This window comes from Ochotona princeps, chromosome X (genome assembly GCF_030435755.1).
Source record: "Ochotona princeps isolate mOchPri1 chromosome X, mOchPri1.hap1, whole genome shotgun sequence".
Classification (NCBI taxonomy): domain Eukaryota; kingdom Metazoa; phylum Chordata; class Mammalia; order Lagomorpha; family Ochotonidae; genus Ochotona; species Ochotona princeps.
Window position 1 is genome coordinate 1108818 of NC_080865.1, and position 23293 is coordinate 1132110.

A 23293-nucleotide genomic window follows, 5' to 3' on the forward strand; every position below is an offset into this window, starting at 1 on the left:
TGCTATAAGTGATTTTAGAAATTGTAATCATTAAAATTGAAAACTTCCATTTAAACCAAGCTACCCTTTTGTGGTGTTAAAGCATCCCCCTTCTGTGATTCCAGCTCTCTCTCCGTGAGACCTAGTCCAGCTTTCAACTTACCTTGTGAGCTTTTCATTTCAAGCCTCTTGTGATCTTCAGCTATAATTTTCACAAGTGGATCCCAGAAATGCTTTTAATATCTTTGTTTACCAGAATCACTTATTTTATTTCCGCATGTGTTGGGTAGATGAATTTTCCCCAATGCTGGTGCTACAACATTCAAAAAAAGTTCAAAGGCCAAAACAACTACCAAAAAAAGAGAACTGAGCAATTAAAATATTTACATTAGCATTGGAAAGCTTAAACATAGACAACAAATCAATCATTGCAATCACATTTAACAGGGAAAATTCAGAAGTGAACTAGGTGCAGAGTTGGAGACAATCTTTATTTTAAAACTCAATATTTGGTTCATTGTGACTTTTTTTTTTACTATTTTTTTAAATACTACACTCAAGTGCAGGCATTGCAGCCCAGAGTTAAGCCACCGTGAACGGTGAGTGGAGTCCCAGTTGCTTTGCTTCTGATCCAGCTTCCTGCTTATGTGCTTGGGAAAGCAGTGAAAGATGGCCCAAGTGTTTGAACAGCTCTCCTGCATGTGGCAAGCCTGGGTCCAGTTGCAGTTTGATGGCATGGCCTGGCCCAGTCCCAGCTGCTAGGGGCATTTGGGAGTAAACCGGAGTGGATAGGTGGCATGTTCTCTCAGCCTCTGTCTCTCTCTCTGCCTGTCAAATACATACATTTTTGGAGTTTCATTAAATTATTACAGATTCTTCCTTGAAAGGTAAGCAGAATTACCATATGACACAACAATTTTACTCCTAGGTATATAATCCCAAAAGAATGAAAAGCAGTGCAATGGGGGAATCTCAACTGAACTTGAACTGTGGTTATGCAACAAGGTAGAGGAATCCACCATGGTGGGAGGGTTTGGGGAGGGGTGGGGAGAACCCAAGTACCTATGAAACTGTGTCATATAATACAATGTAATTAATGAATTAAAAATAATAAATAATAATTTAAAAGAAAAGAATGAAAAGCAGATATAAATTCTTGCATGTGAATGTTCACTGCAGCTCTCACTCTAGTCGTTAGAGGCAGAAACAACCCAAATGCCCAGCCAAAGATGAAAAGATAAGCAACTTGTGGTAGATGCAGAAAATGGACTTTTATTCAGTTATAAAAAGGGATGCCATTCTGATACATGCTACAACAGGATTTAACCTTGAAACCATTATGCTACATGAAAGAAAACAGACCAAAAAGGCCACACATATTGCCAGATTCCACATATACGAATTATTCATAATAGGAAAATCCATGGAAATAAAAGGCAATTGGTGGTTGCCAAAGGATGGGGGAATGGAAAATGACAAACAACGGGTATATGGGTTTATTTTGGAGTGATGAAACTGTCTTGGAAACAGATAATGATGGTGGTTGTACGTCAGTGAACGCTATTAAACTGTTCAGTTTAACATGGCTAGCTCTATGTTATGTGAATTCACCTCAAAAGAATATATATATAATTGACCTTAATTCCTGAGTGGTTTTTTTAATCTCTTTTAATTTTATGCTTGCGGGGAAGGCCATTTTTAACACTGCACATTCTTGTGCCTCTTAAGTTTTCTTTTGAACAGCATGGTAGAAATTAGAATAACCATGGGCCACACACAAATGGGTGCTTGAATTCCAGGTAACAAACTCATTTCTGACTCAAAATTAGTGCCTCCATCTACCCTGCCAACCTGTCCCATACAGCACTGCGATGGCCCAGTTACCAAGACCTCTTGCTCATCATCTTGGCATCGTGACACCCTGGACAAAACACACTTTCTCCCCCATGAGATTGTTGGGAGAAATTTAATTGACTGCAGAAATTTGTGACAACCAAAGACTTCCACTGGGACGGAAGAGAAAAATACCCCATTGGTGTTGGCTCTTGGAGGTATGCGTTTTGAGATGACCTTTGAGACTTTGGATCCCATGGCTGGTAGAGAACAGGGTGAGTCTATAACAGTACAGTGATTTCTTCGTACTGTTCTTGCATCTTGATTTCAATTACTCCAGAGGCTGAAAACCACAAAGCAGAATGTGAGCATTAGTAAGGTCAGAACCAACAATATGAGCCTGTAGACTCATTTCCTGTTACAATGTACACCACTTGGGATTACTGCTCAAGGTCTCATATTTGAGGCAAATCTACATGGATATAGTTAAGCTTCCTCCCAATGACAAGGAACACACTGCCTCTTACTGAACCATGAAGACAGCTCACGCTGGACACATTTTCTAAAAACTACTGTCCCTGTTGAAGAGTGGCGGATCCAATTCAAGGCCTGCCCTGCCCTCCACAGTAATCCCAGGCAGCACGTATTACTGAATATGGCTTCAGTGAGCTATGCAGGCCACTGTTGGCTTTCAATAGAGCCAAGAGGAAAATAAGCCGCCTTAGGAAACACCAAGTTCATCTCTTGCCTCTCTTTATAAATAAAATATTACTGTATTTTATAAAAATCCAAGCAGAGCTATTTCTCTGTAAGTGAGCCAGATTTGGGGGGGGGGGTGTCAACAAATAATTTTTAATTTCACTTCTACATTCATTTTTTAAAAATTATTTACTTATTTGAAAGGCAGAGTTACAGAGGGAGGCAGGGAGGAAGGGAGGAAGAGAGAAAAAGGAAGGGAGGGAAAAAGAAAGAATCTCCACCCACTGATTCATTCCCTAAATGGCTAGAGCCAAGACAGGCCAAAGCAAGAGACTGGAACTTTATCCAGGCCTTCCACATGGGTGCAGAACCCCAAACACTTGGGCCATCCTCTATTGCTTTCCCAGGTGCACTAGCAGGAAACTGGATCAGAAGTGGAGAAACTGGCACATGAACCAGCATCCACATGGTATGTCAGCATTGTAGATGGTGGCTTTACCTCCTATACCACAATGCCAGTCATATTTTTATTCTTTTAAGATTGATTAATTTGAATGGCAGACTGACAGAGACAAAGAGAGACAGAAGGACAAAGATCTTCCATTTGTTAGTTCATTCTCCAAATGGCCACAACAGCCAGGGCTGGGCCAGGCTGAAGCCAGGAGCCTGGAACTCCATCCCATCTCCCATGGATGGCAGGAAAACTTGATGCTAGACCTACATCTGTTGTTTTCTCAAGTGCATTAGCAGGAAGCTGGATCAGAAGCAGAGCACCTGGGAATTAAACCAGTGCTCCCATATGAGATGCCAGCATCACAAAGTGGCAGCTTAACATACCACCACACTAATCCTAGCAAATCCTAAAAAATATTATATTATTAGAACTTAGCTATGCCTGTCCATGTACATTTTGTTTGTGGTCACTTTCTTACCATGATGGCAGAGTTGAGTGACTTCAACAGAGACTGCAGGGTCCCAAGCCTAAAATATCTTTATTGGCCTTACAGAAAAAGTCTGCAACCTCTGATCCAGACTAGTATAATCCCAAACACTAAAGCCTTCAGTATCTATTACAAGGTGCACTCTGTTTTCCCCAAAGGAGAACTCTTGATGATGCCATGGGTCAAGTCTGTCTTGCAAACTGTGTCTATGAGACAGTCCACACCCAGAGGTGCCACATTACCTGTTCAGGTGGCCACCATCTTTCTGAGTCACACATCCAGCTCAATTCATTTCCAAGTCAGCTATCCCAGGATCCGAATAGCTGTCATCGCTGACATCGCTGTACCTGTCACTAGAGCAGAAGATTGACTTGAGGAAGATAGTGCTTAAAATCCTGGATGATTAGTCCACTTGTAGTCTCAAATACTTTCCATAATTAGCCCCCACAGAAAACAACAACACTACTGAGGGATATTGTATTATCACTGTCCAGTCACCAGCAAGAGGTCAGTCCAACCATGCACAGTGGCCCCTTGACACCTGCTCTGATGGTAAACTGAAGCTACTCATTCAGAAAAGTTCAAAATGCTTTCCCATGCAAGTGAAATTTTTTATCTTCTGAAGATCACTGATCATTTGTAAACTTAAAGAGAAAGAAGTCTTGGAAGTGAGGGGCTTTTTGCCTCTTTAATTGCCTACTTTCTTTTTTAAAGATGTATCTTTTTTATTTTAAAGGCAAATTTACATAGCGAAAGAGAAAGATCTTCCATCTGCCAACTCACTCCCCAAGCAGTTGCAATGGCTAGAACTGAGCCAAACCAAAGCCAGAGGCCAGGAGCTTCTTCTGAGTCTCCCACGCGGGTGCAGGGTTCCACGGTTTGGGGCCATCTTTGACTGTTTTCCCAGGCCACAAGTAGGGAGCTGGACGGCAAGTGCAGCAGCCGGGATATGAACTGGTGCCCATGTGGGATCCTGGCCATGTAATACGAGGACTTCAGCCAATAGACTACCATGCCAGTCCCTATTGCGCACTTTTTATTCAAGCTATTAAATTAACAAATCGATTACAAATGAAAGCCTGAGGTGACAACTTATTCATTTTCTGTGAATCTGCTCTTGTCATCCTAGGAGCAAATTCACACTGCATCTGAGATTGAGCACTATGGAGTCCCAGCCCTTACTGCCTTCAATTTGTTCTCAAGGTCAGTAACCTCACATAGAATTTCAGCTGCATGCTCAGCCTTTGTCATTTCTAACCCTTCACATGACAACTGCTGCCTTTGGCAATGACAAAGCTCAGGAAGCACTACCCTCAAAATAGGGTGTCTTAGTAGAGTGATGGTTGTGGCCAAAGGAATTGGAGAGCATGCATGCAAGCCCTGCTCACCTCCCCTTGCCCACTTTCCCCTGAAGCAGAGTGCAGGAACCTCAGGTGAGAGGTGCCTGCCCTCCCTCCAAGTTCATTCTACCCTATTGTATTTCTCTGTGACTCTGTACTCCTCATCAAAGACACTATTAAAAAACTACTAGGGTCTACCTACTTTCTCAGCTCCTTATCCCCTGATGTGGGCTCCCATGTCACAGACAATGCACATGAAATAAATGTGTAGACTTTTCCATTTTTACCTGGGCTTTTGTTACAGGGGCCTTGGCCAGGTACCTTAACATCGTCCCTCTAGCAACACAGAAGGACTGAGAAACAGTGAAGACAGCTATACATCTGATGACCTAGGCAAATGCTCTCGTTTCCTTTGAATGATAGGTTTGCCTTTAGGAGCACAGCAGAACTGAGCATACCCAGGTACTCAGTGGTGTTTGCCACTGTGTTTGAAATCACAGCAGCCTCTCATTACGGTCATCCAGGTCTACTAGACGATAGAGCTTTGTGGTCATTAGGACCAAAGCATGCATGTGGCCTCAAGACCCTAGATACGGGCTTGGCAGCATGGCCTAGTGGCTAAGGTCCTCGCCTTGATCCCATATGGCCGCTGGTTCTAATCCCGGAGGCTCCACTTCCTCTCTGTCTCTCCTCCTCTCAGTATATCTGACTTTGTAATAAAAATAAAATAAATCTTTAAAAAAAAAAAGACCCTAGATACATGCAGTAACACCCATCCAAAATATGAATGTACCCTCTGAACTCACCTTGAACTTCTATCCCCTTTGGATCTACTTTCAGTATGGTCAGCGGCATGACAATTTCCCATTGCAGCCTACCTTCTCAGAGATCAAGAGAAGCAACTTGTGTGGTACAATTTTTAAATTAGAAATATATGGCATGATCAGATTACCTTAAGTTACATATGGTATCTAAAATAAGACAGATTGACATATATGTCACCATGTTTGATCCCCTTAGAAATAAGCCTTCTCCGGAGCAGTTAATCTTTAAGAGGTCAGCATAAGATATCGCTATAGCCAGGGCTCATTCCCACCTCCAGATTCTGCCAATACATTCCCTGGGAGGTAGCAGGTAACAGCTCAGATAATGGGATCATTGTCACCCACATGAGAAACTTGGGCTACATTCCTAGCTCCCGGTTTGGATCCCCACCAAGCCCCAAGTATTATAGGCGTTTGTGAAGTGAACCAGCAAATGGGAACATTGACATGTACATTCTCTCTCCTTCTCAAATACATACTTTAAAAACAAATAAGCACATCTTTATGAGTTAATTGAGTTTTCACTGTAAGCCATAGCCTCATTTGGGGACCCTCTTGCTGAGTTCCAAGTAAGTCAGCACATTCTTCAACTTCACTTAAGTTCTATCCGTCTATGGAGACAACACGACCAGGAAGTGTTTCATGCATGACCCATACCTAGCACTAGCCAAGTTCCCAAAGGCTTATAGCAATAAAAGCCTGAATTCCTTAATTAATAGGTGCAATTACACTTAAAAAAGAGAGAGAATAGAGAGACTACTTAGAGGAACACTAGGCTGACAAGCTAGAAAACTAAAGTTCCACTTCGCACATAGTAAGTAGCAATAAATAAAGACCGCCATAAAAGACTTTTTGGTTTACATGCTCTCTCTTTTCCATGGCTGTTGACAAAACAGCAGAGGCAGATGGTGGGCAGTAGAGTAGGTGGAGGAGATAGCAGAAAATTAAGGATTGGCAAAAGGGATGTGCATTTGGCTGAGAAGACGACACTTAAGACACCTGCTTCCTTATCAGTGTGCCTGAGTTGACTCCATTCTAATTTCAGCTTCCTACTACTGGGCACCTCGGAAAGCAGTGGGTAATGGCCCATGTTTGGCAAATCCCTGCCACCCAGGTGGGTGACTCAGACTGAGTTGTGGGTTCCAGGCTTCGGCCTGGCCCAAGCCTAACTGTTACAGACATCTGAGTAGTGAGCCTGCAGATAGAAGAGCCCTCCCTGTTTCTTTCAAATAAATGAGTAACACAATAACATTTTAAAAATAATTGGTTAAAAAAGACATTTTTGGAAATAAAAGAAGTTCTTAAGGAGTTCATGGGAAAAACATAATATTAAAAAACTATGGATGAATCTCAGATTGTTTTGTATTATAATAAATTTGTCTTTTAACCCCATTTCCCACAGACTTTTTGAAGTATGTTTGTATATATAAAACATTTCCTGAAAATTCATCAGTTAAAGATAGGGTCTATTCAGACTTTAGCTCAAAAAAAAAAAAATTTCTACTATTACTTAAGAAGAAATAAAGACTATTAAAAAAACTACCTACCAAATTGATATATACTTATCTCTGGACTCTGACTATGTAAACGTTGACTCCATTAGCTTCTGTACAACATTTCGTGTCAGAGAATTAGCACAATTGGAAGTTGTACTAAAGAAATGGAGGTCAAGGGTGTCAGGTGACTCATCTGGCTCATCTACTGAAGGTGAGGCAGAGTTCCCATCATACTAATTAGGTTACAAGTTCAGGGAAGAATAAGGTGAGCTCATGTCTTCCACCACACGCTCCTGCTTATATTATTAGCCATGCGCCTTTGAACAGGCCACTTGACTCCTGTAAGTCTAGAAAACAACAGCAATAATACCTACAAAGGCACCAGAAACACTATTAAGGCCAAAAGAGAGTGCATAAAGTCTTTCTGAAAACTATCTAAAATATACTAATTGCTGGTATTTCGGATATTATACTTATTCATAACAGAAGATCTATGCTTAAAAGTCATGGAGACATAAAGAACCAATCAAAATTGTTAGGTGCTTAGTTTTCAGAATCCTTTCTTGCACCAAGTATAATTCGCTATTCACACTAGCAAGGGGACCCAGATAAGTGTATTTCTAACCTCATGGCTCTCATTTCCTGTCTGGAGGCTGTCTGCCCCAAACTGCCAGCCCATCAAAATGGCACCAACTGAACCCAAGCAAATGAGGCTTAGCCTGAGTTTATTCATCGCCAAGGTTAATGACTGGGTTCACTAATTTTCTTTCATATGTGTTCAGAGACCCAAGGCAGGACAAGAAAACAAACCATGACATTCAAGAACAGACTTGTGAAAATAAGCATCACTGCAAAAGCTTGATGATTTTAGTGAGGGCAGTCTTCTGCCAGCCCAAAAAAACAAAAACAAAAAAAAAAAAAAAAAAAAAAAGAGCAAGAAACAAAATGCGGGTCAGCAAGTGGAAGTAGAACAGGCTATGACCATGGCTGCTACTCAGGGCTACAGGTGACTTATTTTAGTTTTGTTTCACATAGAACAGACTAAAAACAAGTCATCAGAGGTGGCCATTGGGCGCAGCGGTAAGGACTCCTGCATCCCACCCTGGGGTGTCTGGATTCCATTCCCAGCTTCAGCTCCTGACTCTGCTTCCTGCCAGTGTGGACTCTGGGACCCTGCAGTGGTGGCTGCCGTCATCCACCAAGGAGACCGGAACTGAGTTCTTGGTTCCTGGCTCTGGCAGCAGCCCAGTCCCAGGTTCACGGGCATGTTTAGTGAGCAAACCAGTTAAGTGTGTATCTTATCTGTCTCTCCATTTTTTTTAATTTTTAACTTAAAAAGTCATAACCTAGATTAATCTGGGTATATTTTCACTTAATTAGAGATATCACAGCTCTATCTTAAAATAAAGCTGTCTTTACGTGCAATCTTCTCTGTTTACAGCTTTATTACTGGAAAGAATGAGCAGACGAAGGGTCACAAAATACAGACACTCGTGATTATTGTTATATTTGAGGAAGAGAAAGTTTTAAAGTTTCAGCATCCAATATGGCTGCCTAAATTTAAGTTAAAATCAAATAAAACACCTAATTCCAGGCCCAGTGCGATAGCCTAGCAGCTAAAGCCCTTACCTTGTACCCACCAAGATCCCATATGGACACCGGTTTGTATCCTGGCTGTTCCACTTCCCATCCAGCTCCCTGCTTGTGGCCTGGGAAAGCAGTGGAGGACGGCCCAAAGCCTTGGGACCCTGCACCCTCGTGGGAGACCTGGAAGAAGCTCCTGGCTTCTGGCTTCAGATCAGTGCAGCTCCAGCCATTGCGGCCACTTGGGGAGTAAATCAATGCATGAAAGATCTTCCCCTCTGTCTCTCCTCCTCTCTGTATATCTTTACAATAAAAATAAAATAAATCTTAAAAAAATAAGTAAAATAAAATACATAATTCCAATCCTTTCATTGGTCACATGTACAATGTTCAGTATAGACTATGGGACACTGCCATCACTGCAGAAAGTTGTGTTGGATGGTGCAGATTTTAAAACAAAGGAAAATTTTTGAAAAGAAACAAACTCCAATAACCATGCAGAAGTCTTCATGGTCACTTTCTGAAAATGTGTTCAAGGTATTCCTGCCCGCAGTTAATCACCTGGTAGCAAACATTTCTCAGGTACACATGGGCCTCCAAGGTACCACAAACTTTGTTTGTAAAAAAATACTTCATGGTTGCAGTTTTTGTAAGACAAAATCAAAATGACTTGCAACAACACATGGGAATTGCTATTCTGACAATACTGGCATGGCTCACAAGATTTGACTACGGTAATACAGAATTGATTCGTAACAAACAAAAGGCTTGTCATAGTCATGTTTGTTTGCCAAAGATTCCTGCTGCCTAGTACATTCCCCAACTAAGAAAACTTATTTTCCAAGGCACAAGACAAAGGGTAGCACAGTGCTTCACAGCTCCCGCCTGGTGTGTGATCCTGGCAGCTGGGGATTTCTTCTCCATTAACAGAAAGAGGTGGCTGGAATTTTAAAAACTGTTAATAGCATAGTTAGGATTCCCAGCATGCATGAATTTCTACAATACTTTACATCAAAAGCCATTTCCTATGAAAAAGCATGTTTTAAAAACAGGCTGGCATACACACAGCTTCCCCCCTGGAAACCATAAAAATATAAGAGCAATGGAATCAACACTTGGGAAGCTCCGAATGAGTTTGGCATTTCATAGTAAACACTAGAATTCAACCCAGGCAGGACATCAAAGCACAGCAGTATGTAGCACTGCTCACTCCATTCCTGGCTGGCACCACATCTTCAGTGCTGCAGGGGCAATCGAGTGCCTTTGAACCAACAGTTAATCCCCAAGGAAAGGTATACTCAAATGTGGTTTATTAACAATAATTTGCCAGGAAAAAAAAGAAAATCTCAATGTATGGGTGGAAGTCAAACAATCACAGGGGGGGGCTGTTTTAAAAGATAGTTAAATGAACTGCTCAAAAAGAAAAGAACTGGGTGAGTTTTTATTCTCCCCAGTTCAATTCTGCTTGAAATAGAACCAAGGGGGGAGGGGGAAGCAGTGTTTTGACAGCGGTTGAAATTTACAAAGCACATGCCTACTATTCTTCCCAGCAGCCCCTAAGAAGGACATCAAGAGGTTTGGGGGTAGCGACTAGGACAAAATTATATAGAATGTGGCTGGAAGTTAAAGCCACAGCTCCTCCTCTTCAGCCCACGGTTTCCCCCCAGAAAGAGAATATCTGCACCATCTATTGCAAGAGCCATGCCAGGGAGAATCAATCACACAGCCTAGTGGTCAAAAGGCAATGTGTTCCCAAGTTCCAAATAAGTGTTAGAAACCAAAGATCAGGGCCCGGCGGCGTGGCCTAGTGGCTAAAGTCCTCGCCTTGCAAGCGCTAAGAACCCATATGGTCGCCGGTTCTAATCCCAGCAGCTCCACTTCCCATCCAGCTCCCTGCTTGTGGCCTGGGAAAGCAGTCGAGGACGGCCCAAAGCTTTGGGACCCTACACCCCGCGTGGGAGACCTGGAAGAAGTTCCTGGTTCCTGGCTTCGGATTGGCGCAGAACCGGCCCGTTGCGGCTCACTTGGGGAGTGAATCATCGGATGGAAGATCTTCCTCTCTGAATATCTGACTTTGTAATAAAAATAAATAAATCTTAAAAAAAAGAAAAGAAACCAAAGATCAGATTCACACAGAGAAAAAGAATATTATGCTCTCTGAGCCAAAAAGAAAGTAGAGTCTGCCATCGTGGGCCAGGCATGCCAGGAGGAGAATCCATGCGCTTTGCAAGCGATGCGGACACTGCTTGTACCTGGGGCCCCCCTTAGGCATTCTGTGAAGCGGCAACCCTAATAGGAGAGAGATCAGTAAGGCCCTCTTCTCGCTGAGCGATTCATGAAGGTACAAGAGGCACAGTCATGGAAACCTCTAGGAAGTTAAGGAAGTGGCAAGCTTTTTCACATGCATTTCCAAGAATTTTATTCTGTAAACCAAGAGAAGTCTCTGAGGGCTTTAAGTCCTTCAATGCAGGGAAAGGATCATTCAGACAACAGCAGATGGATGAGCTGGAGGAAAGCTTGGCAGAAAGCAAGAGAGAAGCAAAAGAGAACTGTGGTAAAAATGAATGATAACATCACAATAATAACCATAGTAATTCCTGTTTAAGCTCCTATCAGAGACCAGGCACTCTACTAAGCACTTTACATTTCTTGCATGTGAAATGCGGACTGTTACCATTGGCTTTATCCAAAGAAACTGATGCACAGCCAGCTGGGACAGAAAAGGTGGGTTTAAACTTAGTGAGTCTTGACACCCACTGCTCCTCAGTGCAGGGAAGAAAGCAGAATGAAGCTGAAGCAGAATCCAAGAGCACTGATCTCCAGTACCTGCTGCCCAGAAGATGGGTGGGGGTGCCCGAGGGGTAGCTCACTGCAGTGGGAATAGCATTTTAGAAATCAGCCTGGAGGGCCAGGCATGGTAGCCTAGTAGCTAAAGCCCTTACCTTGCACACACTGGGATCCCATATGAGCGCCAGTTCATGTCCCGGCTGCCCTGCTTCTTCCCATCCAGCTCCCTGCTTGTGGCCTGGGAAAGCAGTTGAGGACGGTCCAAAGCCTTGGGACCCTGCACCTGCCTAGGAGACCTGGAAGAAGCTCCTGGCTCCTGGCCTCTGATCAGCTTAGCTCTGGCTGTTGTAACCACTTGGGGAGTGAATCAGTGGACAGAAGACCTTCCTCTGTCTCTCCTCTCTGTATCAGACTTTCCAATAAAAATAAATAAATCCTCAAAAAAAAAAAAAACTAACTAACCTGGAGAACAACCTCCTTTTGCAGAGTAATTTCCAAATGGGAGCCAGCCTACCCAGGGGTAAGCTCAGCATCACCTATGTTCAGTTAACCCAGCCCAATGAAGTACACAACAGGTCACTCTGCACTGTTCTTTAAAAACTATCTACTTTGAGTTGAAACACGAGGAAACAACTAGAGAACTCCAGATTCTGGCCACCTCTACAAGACAGCCAGTCTGCACCCTGCACAGAACTCAGCATTATAAAAACTCAAACAACAGGGTGAATATAATCAATGAATAAAAAAAAAACAGGGTGAATTTTCCAGATCAAAAGGAAGCAAAAAAAAATTAATTAATCCTGAATTGTCTTGATTTTATGACTGAAAGGACATTTAGAGATAGAGAAGTTTAAGTGATAATGTGATTGAAACAATGTTCATTTTCTTAGCTGTGATGATATTTCAGCTATTTAAGAAAACAGCTGCCATTTTAACAAATGCATGATAAAGGATTGTGGTGTGGAGCTCTGATTTTTGTCACTTTACTTATAAGCAACTCAGGAATCAGTACATGCAGGGGAGGAGGGAACAAATGTGGTGACATGGTCTCAGACGGTGGCCCGCCCTCAAGGAGACACAAGTGTTCACCATACTAGTCCTCCACCTTCTCTGTAGGCTTGATAGTTTAAAAAAATATTTGGTAGAAAATATTTATCTATATGGTACAATGGAAACATCCACACACACTCACACACACAAAAGATACAGGCACACACAAGGTCCTCGGACAGTTGATGCAAAATGCTTATCAGAAAAAACTATGCATGGATCTCAAAAAAATTTACATCACAAGAAGTTAATATTTTAATTCCACATTCCCACAAATGTTCTGGAGTATACTCATAATACTGAGTATTATGATTACAACAATGAAAACAACATATATAACTATAAAGAAAGACATTTAAAATGAGTACAGTGACTGTATTAGGCTAGATGTCTTTCTTTTTTTTTTTCTTTAAAGAATTATTTGAAAGGCAGAGTTGTATAGAGAGAGGAGTAGCAGGAGGGGGAAAGAGAGAGACGGAGACAGGTAAAGAGACAGAGAAATCTTCCATCTGCTGGATCACTGCCCCAAGTGGCTACAACAGCCAAGGCTGTGCCAGGCAAAAGCCAGGAGCCAGGAATTTCTTCTAGGTTTCCCAAGTGAGTGCAAGGACCCAGGCCACAAGCAAGGATCTGGATTGGAAGCAAGGCAAGTGGGATTAGAACCGGCGCTCATAGTAAGCCTAGCAGGAGGCAAGGTAGTAGAGACACAACAGGAGAGAAGGTTCTCTCACTGCAGCTACTTCACTGTTCACAAGCAGCCCAGCAGTTGAGACAACTTCATGATGAGAGGCTCTGAGCACCAGGACAGGTGGGCCTGGAGCCAGTTTCTCGTGCTTCTCCCTGTTGCTTCTTGTGCTCTAAGATCTAAGTCCATTTCTTCCTTCTTACCCTTCCCTCTATACTTTTCAAAATTAATAATTCATGAATTTTTATTTTTATTTTTATTTTTATTTCACTGACAGAAAGATAGCTTCCATCTGCTAGTTTACTCTGCAAATGCCCAGAGCAACCAGCACTAGACTAGAGCAAAGTCAGGAGGCTGGAACTCAATCTGGATCTCAATTGTCTGAGCTGGCCAGCCTGAAGTCAGGAGCCAAAAGTTTCTTCTTGATCTCCTCCATGTGTGCAGGGACCCAAGGTGCTGGGCCATATTTCTTTACTTTCCTAGGCACATTAACAGGGAGCTGGAGCAAAAGTAGTAAAACTGGGACTTTGACTGGAGTTCATATGGGATGCCGGCATCACAAGCAGCTTTACCCACTACACCAAAGCACCAGCATCAGAGATTTTGTTTTCTATTGATTGTTGGATGCAGAAAATTTGGAAAACAAACAAAATGGAGGCCACATTACTAACTGATTATGTCTTTTTATTGGACCTAAGCCATTTGGGCAAGCAATGTGATATATGGTGGATACCTGCTTGGGAGTCAGGCATTATGGTGATTGCTATACACACAGAAAACCTGTGTGACCAGAGCCCAATACAGTCCCCAAACTCTGAATGCCCAATGGGCTTTGCTGGGCAGAAACGTCACATGCACACTGTCACATTTTCATTCCTGGCAAGAGCGTGGGTTCTATATGATTTATTATATGGGAGGAGTTTTCAGGTACTTCCAAATAGCTCATAAAAACCAAAAGCCTACTACCCTAAAATTACTATGTCCCTGAACAGATGACTGCCAGTCTAAACCCAGGTAGACTCTTGTCTTTTATAGACTGCTGCCATTGCTCGGGTAAGGGAATAGCTGTGACTTGAGCTTCTCAGTACTAGATTGCCCAAAGATGTACTTTCACTGCAACTTCCCCAGGGCTGAAAGATGAACAGACTCCACTGGCCAGAATGCAGTGGTTACAACTCAGGTACACTTACTCCAAGCAAAGGCTTTCTGTGCTCAATGCTTCTGAGACACTAGCTGGATACGCACTCCAGAGCTGAAGATTACCTGAGCCAATTTTTCAGGAAGGAAGCCATCATTCTAGAGTTCATGGTCCTTGTGACACTTTTTTAGGGCTGATTGCAAGCAGTAATGTGGCTTGACAGACAGCCCCAACTGGGTGCGCCTTAGAGCCTGGCCATCAGAGCAGTCACTTGCTTTCCAAAGCTCTGTTAATCTCAGAAAGGAGGCTCTGGGTTCTTGGCTTCAGATCGGCTCAGCTCTGGCTATTACAGTCAGTTGGAGACTGAACCAGCAGGTGGAAGAGCTTTCTATCTTTACTTCCTTCTCTGTAAATCTGCCTTTCCAGTAAAAATGGATACTTTTTTTAAAGATGACTTTGGTGTAACTAACTAAAAATATATGCACAGTTTTTCCTGAGTCAATTCCTTGAAGTTTCCTGATCAAATTCTTGAAGACCTCACACACTGTAGCTTGCCTGGCAGTCACTAGCAATCAGCTACTTTTCTCAGGAACTACTGGGGAGCTTTGCCTAGAAATCGCTAATTCCCATGTGGGAACCAGCTTGCAGATGGAAGACTATGCAAGCCCCCAGCATTGGTGTATTAGTTGGCACTTGCAAATAGCCAGATAGAAACAAGTGAATAATTCCTCCCAGCCTCCTACCTTGCTCCACTGTCACAACATTCCCCCTGTTGCCATGTGTGAGAACTGTGGCATCGTACGGGTCAAAATATGTCCATGTAGCACCAGACCTAACAGCCAACAGGTTCCGGCAAGATCAGCGCCACCAACAACCTAGCTATATAGGACAAGGCTGATATATATCAGAAATTAGGAACACAGTAGAGCAAATTAAAAGTTCAATGGAGAGTCTCCAAAATAGAATGAAGCAAACAGAAGAAAGAATCTCAGAATTGGCAGATATTTCCTGTCACCAGGGGGAAGCAAATAAAAAGCTGGAAGCAGAGCTGGATCAGGCCAAAAAAAGTATTCAAGAATTGAAAGACACTATTAAGAGGCCAAATAGTCCCAGAAGGTGCAGAAAGAGAAGCTGAGTTTTCAAGTGTATTTAATGAAATAATAAAGGAAAATTTCCCAAATCTAGAGAAAGAATTGGGAAACAACATCCAGGAGGGGCACAAAACTCCCAACAGGCTTGATCAAAAGAGATCTTCACCATGACACATGATCATCAAGCTCTCTTCAAACATAAGGAAAAGATCCTTAAATGTGCACATGAAAAAAATCAATTGAAAGATAAAGGAATGTCAATTAAACTCACAGGAGACCTCTCACAGGAATCTCTACAGGCAAGAAGAGAATGGAGTGACATATTCCAGATTCTAAAAGAAAAAGATTGTCGGCCCAGGATAACATATCCAGCAAAGCTTTCTTTCGTCTTTGAAAATGAAATAAAATTCTTCCACGGTAAAGAAAAGTTACAAGAATTTGCCTCTTCCAAACCTGCCCTACAAATGATACTTCAAGATGGTCTCTTGACAGAAAAGAGGAATAGCACCTACCAAAACCAAAGGCAAATGTGAAGAACATCCCAGTAAAGTGACAACAGAAGACTAAACCAATGAACAACCCCTTCCCAAAATGAAGGACCAAATTACCTCCCTTACATATTAACCTGAAAATAATTGGCTTAAGCTCAGTCAAACATTATAGATTAGTACACTGGATTAAATAACAAAACACATCTATTTGTTGTCTAGAAGAGACACATTTCACCAACAAAAATCAGTGGAAGCTATATCGCATGGGTTTAGATGTTTTTGTTTTTGGATAGTTTCATCTCTTCAAAACACTTTCTTTTGATTAAATCTTTCAATGACTCATAGATCATACAGTAGCATGGATTTTCTTTTTCATTTCTTCAGCGACACATTAATCATTTAGTAGCATGTTATTTAACTTCATGGTGGTGTTAATTTCTTTTTTCTCCCTGATGTTGATTTTGTTTTGTGGCTTTTCATTTAAGGGGATGTATAGTAGCTGTGTAATGCAGACTGTCATATCTAGTAACATGTTATTTAACTTCATGGCATTGTAATTTTCTATTTTTTTTCTATTGTTGATTTTGTATTATGACTTTTCATTTAAGGGGATGTACAGTAGCTGTGTAATGGAGACTAACATCCAGATGTGAGGATACAATGTAGTATGCATCTCTACTTCCAAAGATGAACTTACAATGAAACTGTTTACTATATCTTGACAATAGCATGCAGGACTCTCTGCCATTGTCCATGCCCACAATGATGGACATATGACTGCGTATGAAGAACTATACTTTAGTAATGATATGGAGGAACTAGGTTGGCGGGGGGAGATTGGGGAGGAGATAAGGGAAATGCCAGGAGCCTATGGAACTGTAACATAAAAAATGATAATAATAGGGCCCAGCGCAATAGCGTAGCGGTTAAGGTCCTCGCCTTGGATGCGCCAGGATCCCATATGGGTGCTGGTTCTAATCCATGCAGATCCACTTCCCATCCAGCTCCCTGCTTGAGGCCTGGGAAAGCAGTCGAGGATGGCCCAAAGCTTTGGGACCCTGCACCCATGTGGGAGACCCGGACGAGGTTCCTGGTTTCCGGCTTCGGATGGCGCAGCGCCAGCCATTGCGGTCACTTGGGGAGTGAATCATCAGACGGAAGATCTTCCTCTCTTTCTCTCCTCCTCCCTGTACATCTACCTTTCCAATGAAAATAAATAAATCTTTTAAAATGATAAAAGTAATAATAATGAATTTTAAAAAGAAGACAAGAAACCATCCCTCACTGGTTCAGTAAGGCATTCAACAAATAAGATATGGACAGTGGCTCCCATGTGAACAAACAGTTGAAAGAGAGAGCTAGAGCTGTGTGTTCTCCCAGCGGGGACAGCACTAAGAAGCAGCCTTTCATGAGGGCTGGCATAGTGACTCATCAGGGCTAACCCTCCACCTTCCAGTGCCAGCATCCCAAATGGGTACCAGTTTGTATCCCAGCTGCTCTACTTCCAGCTCCCTGCCTGGGAAACCAGCAGAGGATGGCCTAAGTCCTTGGAACCCTCCATCCACATGGGAGACCTGGAAGGAGCTCTTGGCTCCTGGTTTCAGATAGAATCAGCTCAGCTCTAGCAATTACAACCATTTGGGGAGTGAACCAGCAGAAGGAAGACCTTCTCTCTCTGTCTCTCCAATCTCTGTAAATCTACCTGATGGCTACCACGGCGGCCAGAAAAGGGTGGAGTTTGCCTCCAACCAAACCCAGAATGGATGGCAGAATTCTGGTGGGACCCTCAGGCAGTGAGACCACCATTGCACCAATGAGGGGCACAGGCCCATATCCCCCCATCAATAAGAGCCGAGGCAACACCCGTTTCGGCTTCTGTGTCAAGGAGAGTTTAAAAAGCCCCTTCCCATCTCTTCCGTGCTCTTCTTCCTCTGCAGCCCACTCCTTCACGTCTGTCGTTTCTGCTGCACGGGGAAGGGAAGCCCATGACCGTGGTTCCCTGAAGTAAAGGCCACCTAAATTTTTTTCATATATTTAGCTGACTTATTCTTTCCCTGGTGGTCAGAGAATCTAACATTTTGGCGAGTGGCGAATCCAACACTACCTTTCAAATAAAAGCATATAAATCTTTTTTTTTTTTTAAAGAAGCAACCTTGTATGACACACATACACACAAGGAATTTTTAAAGTCTGTCGAAAATGTGTTTTTAAAAAAAACCAAAACAAACAAACAAAAAAAAAACGGATTTCAACATTTTTCCATCAACATCATCTCACTTTTTAAGTCCATTTCTCACACATGTTTGAAGTACCGTGCATCCCATGCACGGATCACTGCAATGCCCCACACAACATTCTAAGAGCCGTTGCCTAGGCTAAGGGTCAACAATGGCAAGCTTTTAACTACATATGCCCAGTTATCATAATTACCCCACTTAAGTTGATGTTGTTTTGGCCAGTTCCTTCTGTTTTCACAATTATTAAGTATAATATTCTTCTACAAGAGACAGAAAAGCTATAAATCCATCCTCAAACTAATGCTCCACTGTGCAGTGGAACTCCCAGAGGCATCGTTCTCTTGACCATGACTTTATGGCCCAGTGCACTGTTCACCCGGAGAAGCAGCAAAGTGACCTGTCGAGAATCATGGGAGCAGGCAGAGCAAGGCCGTACTTCCAGCAGAGCTGTGAGAAAGGAAAGCTTCACAGGAGAGGTAACTCATCAGCTGAACCCAACCAAAAATCCTCAAACAAATGCAAATCACTCTGCGAATAATTTCAGAGAGGTGAGAGGGAGCAAGACACCTACTGCACACATTCACTCAAAATAACACACACAGATTACAGATTTAGCCTATAAAATGGAAACCACAAATGTGTTGGAGGAAAACATCTGGAATATTATTTATGTAATTCCTCCCTAGCAAAAGACTTTAGGCATGATGCTAAAGGCAGATCCAGAAAGGTAAACTATTTGACCACATCATTCTCCTTAGAAAACATAAATGATGGACTACATACATTTTAGGAAGAATGAAAGTGACTCATTAACAGCTTAGAAGAAAAACAAAATGACAAAACATTCGCAAGCTAACAAAAGATTCATGTTCCTTACATACAAATAATCTACTAATCAGGGGAAAGAGGCAAAGACTAGGAGCAAGCCACTTCCAAGACAGAGCCAATCAGCACATCAAGTAGTCACATCAATGAATCAAAGAAAAAACAAAAGGAAAATCTCATTTTTCACTTACACAGATGACAAAACTGTCTAAAAGGAGACCAGCTGTCTATCACAGCCTGATTTGGAAAACTGCCACTCCACTGCTCTAGATCTGATTAGCTTAATGAAGAGAAAGACAGTGTGTGTATAAAGAGCAAGAGCCGATTCCTCAGCTAACAGTAACTTCATCATGGTGTGAAATCTCCAGAGTGAGCCAAGGTGTTTGCAACAGCGCATTCTGGGCCACTGCTAGGAGCAGCGAGCTGCTTACCTGGAAGCCAGCTGGCAGCCCTGCTGCATGTAGGCATTCAAGTTCCCCGTTGCTGCGAGCAACAGCCCCAGGTAGGGAGGGGAAGGCTTCAGCGGCCTAGAAGAAAACTCAGGATGGAATTGGACACCAACAAAATAGGGATGATCTGAAATGAGAACAAGCACGATGCCATTGAAGTCAACTCAAGATCAACCTGAAAGGTGCTCTTATCTTTGAATAAAACTCATTCAACAGTAGAATGGTTATTTAACTTATCACAGTTGGTTACTTTCATCATCTATTTTTGTAATAGAATTCCAAACTATAAAACACATCTCAATGAGAGACCCAGGGTTTTATTAGTGGAAGGTTGGGGAGTGATCAAATTTAGATAAAAATGTTTGCCCAGCACAATGAAATCTGCTTGCCCAAAATCTATTCCAAGCCTTAACGTGGCTCTACCTCCAAGCTAAGCCTTGGACTTTTTAGACTACCTTTGGGACAGTCCTTGTCTTAGACAGCTCCAGGTCATTTTCTACAGGGTCCCCAGGATAAACCAACACAAGTCTGATCCAAGGTGATGCCCCTGGGAGTAGTGGAAGGACAACTGCTTTGCTAGTCACACTTTCCACTGGAGAGAAGTCACAGCACCATCAAGTCAACTGGTACTCTGATTCAGTCCACACCAATTTCTCCCTCAGCATAGTCTCTGAGTAGTCTTCCCTATGGACATGGTGATGATATCTCAGGGCAATGAGAGGCCATAATCTTCTTTTCTTCCTTAACACTTTCATATATTGTGCAAACTTTTACAATGAGCATATATTACATTATCATGGGTGAGGGATTAAGTTAGTTTCATAGCACATGTATAGGCAATTTAAGTTCTTGTAAAGGTCTTGGGACCTAACCCTAACCCTAACCCTCAGAAACGAGTTCCAGATCTGCTTCCCAGTAGTTTTCAAGTATCTGCAATCCCATTTCAGAATTAAATGGATAACATTTCCAAATCTGAAATGAAATTTTCTAGGATTCCAAATTACTTCCAATTTAAAAATCAAAGCTTTTTCCAGATTGGAAAGCATATGGCTTGAGCCACTCTCTAATCTCATAATTGCTACTGTACAGCGCATGGTCAGTATGCTGTGTTCCCAACTTGAAAAATAATTGCAATTGCTATAACAAACTAAGATAACAAAATGCAATGTTTCAGGAAAAAGATAACTTTAAAGCTTGTGATAAGATTTCATCAGGTGACCTAAAACTTGAGTATGGAATTCAAAATCACAAAGTCCATCACTTACCAGTGGCCATCCAAAAGCTACTATTTTTTTAAAGCTCTGCTATACAAAATGGTAGTTGTCATTTCTAGCCACATGTGGTCACTTAAATTCATTAAAGTTAACTGAACACGTTCCAAGCACTCAGGAGTCAACTATGGCTGGTGGCCGCCAATACCAGACAGGTTCAAATGGTCCCAGCATTTCAGAAAGTTCCAGTGGACAACTCTGGTCCCAGAAAAATCTAGCACAGAAATTGTCTATATTTAACAAGAAGTCTCCTTATAGGAGAGGAATACTCCAGCAGAAAAACTTGGTGAGAGCATGCCACCTTGTTGCAGGAATGTGCACCCCAAGAAGAGAAGAGAAATCACCCACAGTCGTGAGAATGTAAGCAGTGTGATCCTCTCCAGGTTTGCTCTCAGCAGCCTTGGAGACCACAGAGATTCACAGATCTGCTTCCCATGACTACTGAAGATCACTCTGCCCGGGAGTTCCCCTTCATACCACCAATCCCCTTGCAGTCAGCTTTTCAAATTTGCAAGGTTTTATAACAGCTTTCATTTCCTTTGCAACCCATGTGAAATTGAAAGTGCCCCTGGGAATCAAACCCTTGTGATGAAAGTGACTTCTAATTATTTGTTCAAGATCACAAGAACCAGAACAATTAAAAGAGAATGAATATTCAAAGAAAATAAACAACTGGTAATTTCCCTAAGAAATCCCCCATCCTCTCAGGAATTGCTGTGACTTGGCTTCAACCCCAGTGGTCCACACTGTAATTCTACAGATGGACACCTCGAGCAGGACCCCTGGAAATCCATCTTCACTATCCTAATTCACAACACCCATCACAGATTGATCATCTCAGGCAGAGCATCCACTGAGAGCAAGAGTAGCAACAAAATCCCACAGAAGTGGTGGCAGACAGAGGTGAGCACTTGGGCTTGCTCTGGCCCACCAGCGATTGATGGACCTGCGCAAAATTCTTAGCCTTTTGACACTCTAGCCCCATTCTCTATAGAATGGGAATAGCATCACCTGCCTTGTAGGTTACACAAGGCAGGCAGTGTCCCAAGTAAGGGGTCTAGCAACAGGCAACCTGAGAGTGTCCACTAAGCAGCCATTGCTTGTCTTCACTCAGGATCCAAGCAAAAATGCTAGTGTATTTGAAGGAGCCTGCTCCACCCTCAGTTCTCTTCCCTGGTCAAGACTCCAGAAGTACTTAAACAGAGTAGAAGTGAAAGGGAATTTGATGCAGACAATAGTGCTACAAGTATGGAAAAAGAAGGGAGAAGCTTAGAGGAATGGTAAGCAGTTGAGTTTATCTAGAGCTTGAAGCACACAGGTTGAAGCAGTGGGTTCTCAAACATTATGCCGCCATTTACAGAGGCTCCTGTACATACTTGACACTCAATAAATGCAAGTGGATTCTTGAACACTGGAATGCTTAAGAATCATAATCAGAGCCCAGACCTTGTTTGGAGCTGCTGAGAGGAGAAAACCAAGAGGTTTGGAGGGCTCAAGAGCAAATCTGAGTTGGAGTAACTATGTGCTTGGAGCAGTGTGGTAGGGAAGAGACACAATGCCAAACACATTCTTTCCAGAGATGGAGTATGCAGGTCTTGATACCTGATCACAAGCAGAGGGTGTGAAGGGAAAGAACCAGTAAGCCACGGTTCAAGCCTGCCGGTGCAGCAGAGTGATTCACAAGCAAGCGGGAAAACACGCCCCTGGGGATAGAGCTGACAAGGTTTGGACACATTCTGTGTTGTCACAACTGGGCAAGTGAGGTGCTACTGGTACCCAGTGAGTGGAGGCCAGGGTTGCTGCCGCCAAACTTTACAGTGCACAGGACAAGCACAATCACAAAGCATAGTCCAGCTCCCAATGTCAACGGCAGCAAGGCAGATGTTACAAGGTGAAGCCTTAACAGAAGACATAGCCAGGAGGAAGAGGGAGTTTGGAAAACATGTAAATTTCACCCAAATGAAGTTGAGATGGAAGGTTCAAGAGAAGATCTAGTTGGACTAACTGGTCAAGTAGGCACCTGACAGTGTTCAATTCAAGTTAGTTCTATGTGGGTTAGCAAACATTTCTGTAAAAAGGTTAAGCAGCAAATATTTGAGGCTTTGTACGCCTAAGGTCTCCTTCCCAACTATTCATCTCTGCTACTGTAGCACAAAAAGCAGGCAAAAACAACACATACATGCATGAGAATGGCTGTGGTTGAACTGTGAAATCACTACCCTAGCCAAAAGTACTTGCCACCAAAGGAAACTGGGAGGAGTTCAGAGGCCAGGACCTCCAACCTTCCCCTATCTTTCTGTGCAAAAGCTGGCCACAAAGACATGCTGGCTGAAGTAGGTCACAAGACCCCCAGCACAGCAGTGCCCTGTCCTGTCCTGGAAGGAAGGAATGTCGCCCAGGAAGCCAAGAAAAATCTGCATACACAGACCCGGCCAGGTTTCCCTCCCTCAGTCTATTTCCATTCGATCACATCCTTTGATCCAATCACATGTGCATACGGATGTCCATTCTTCATTGACCCTAAGCATAAACTGACAGAGTTCCTCTTAGGTCTGTAGATTTTACTTCTCAAG

The 23293-nt window shown here is 42.7% G+C and overlaps 1 protein-coding gene across 2 annotated transcripts in view; it reads right to left on the reverse strand.

Moving 5' to 3' along the window:
• Positions 1-1235: 1235 nt before the first annotated feature.
• The window catches only part of CTPS2 (CTP synthase 2), a 106958-nt gene continuing 84900 nt past the window's right edge, over positions 1236-23293 (reverse strand). The window contains exons 17-19 of one of the 2 annotated variants that reach the window (XM_004597508.4): positions 19432-19576; positions 3695-3805; positions 1236-2155 (exon numbers count right to left, since the gene is read on the reverse strand). In XM_004597508.4, coding sequence (XP_004597565.3) covers positions 3736-3805; positions 19432-19576 — 215 coding nt within the window. In that variant the 3' untranslated portion in view covers positions 1236-2155; positions 3695-3735. The remainder of the gene's footprint in view (positions 2156-3694; positions 3806-19431; positions 19577-23293) is intronic. The other variant, XM_058658489.1, reaches the window with a different exon arrangement.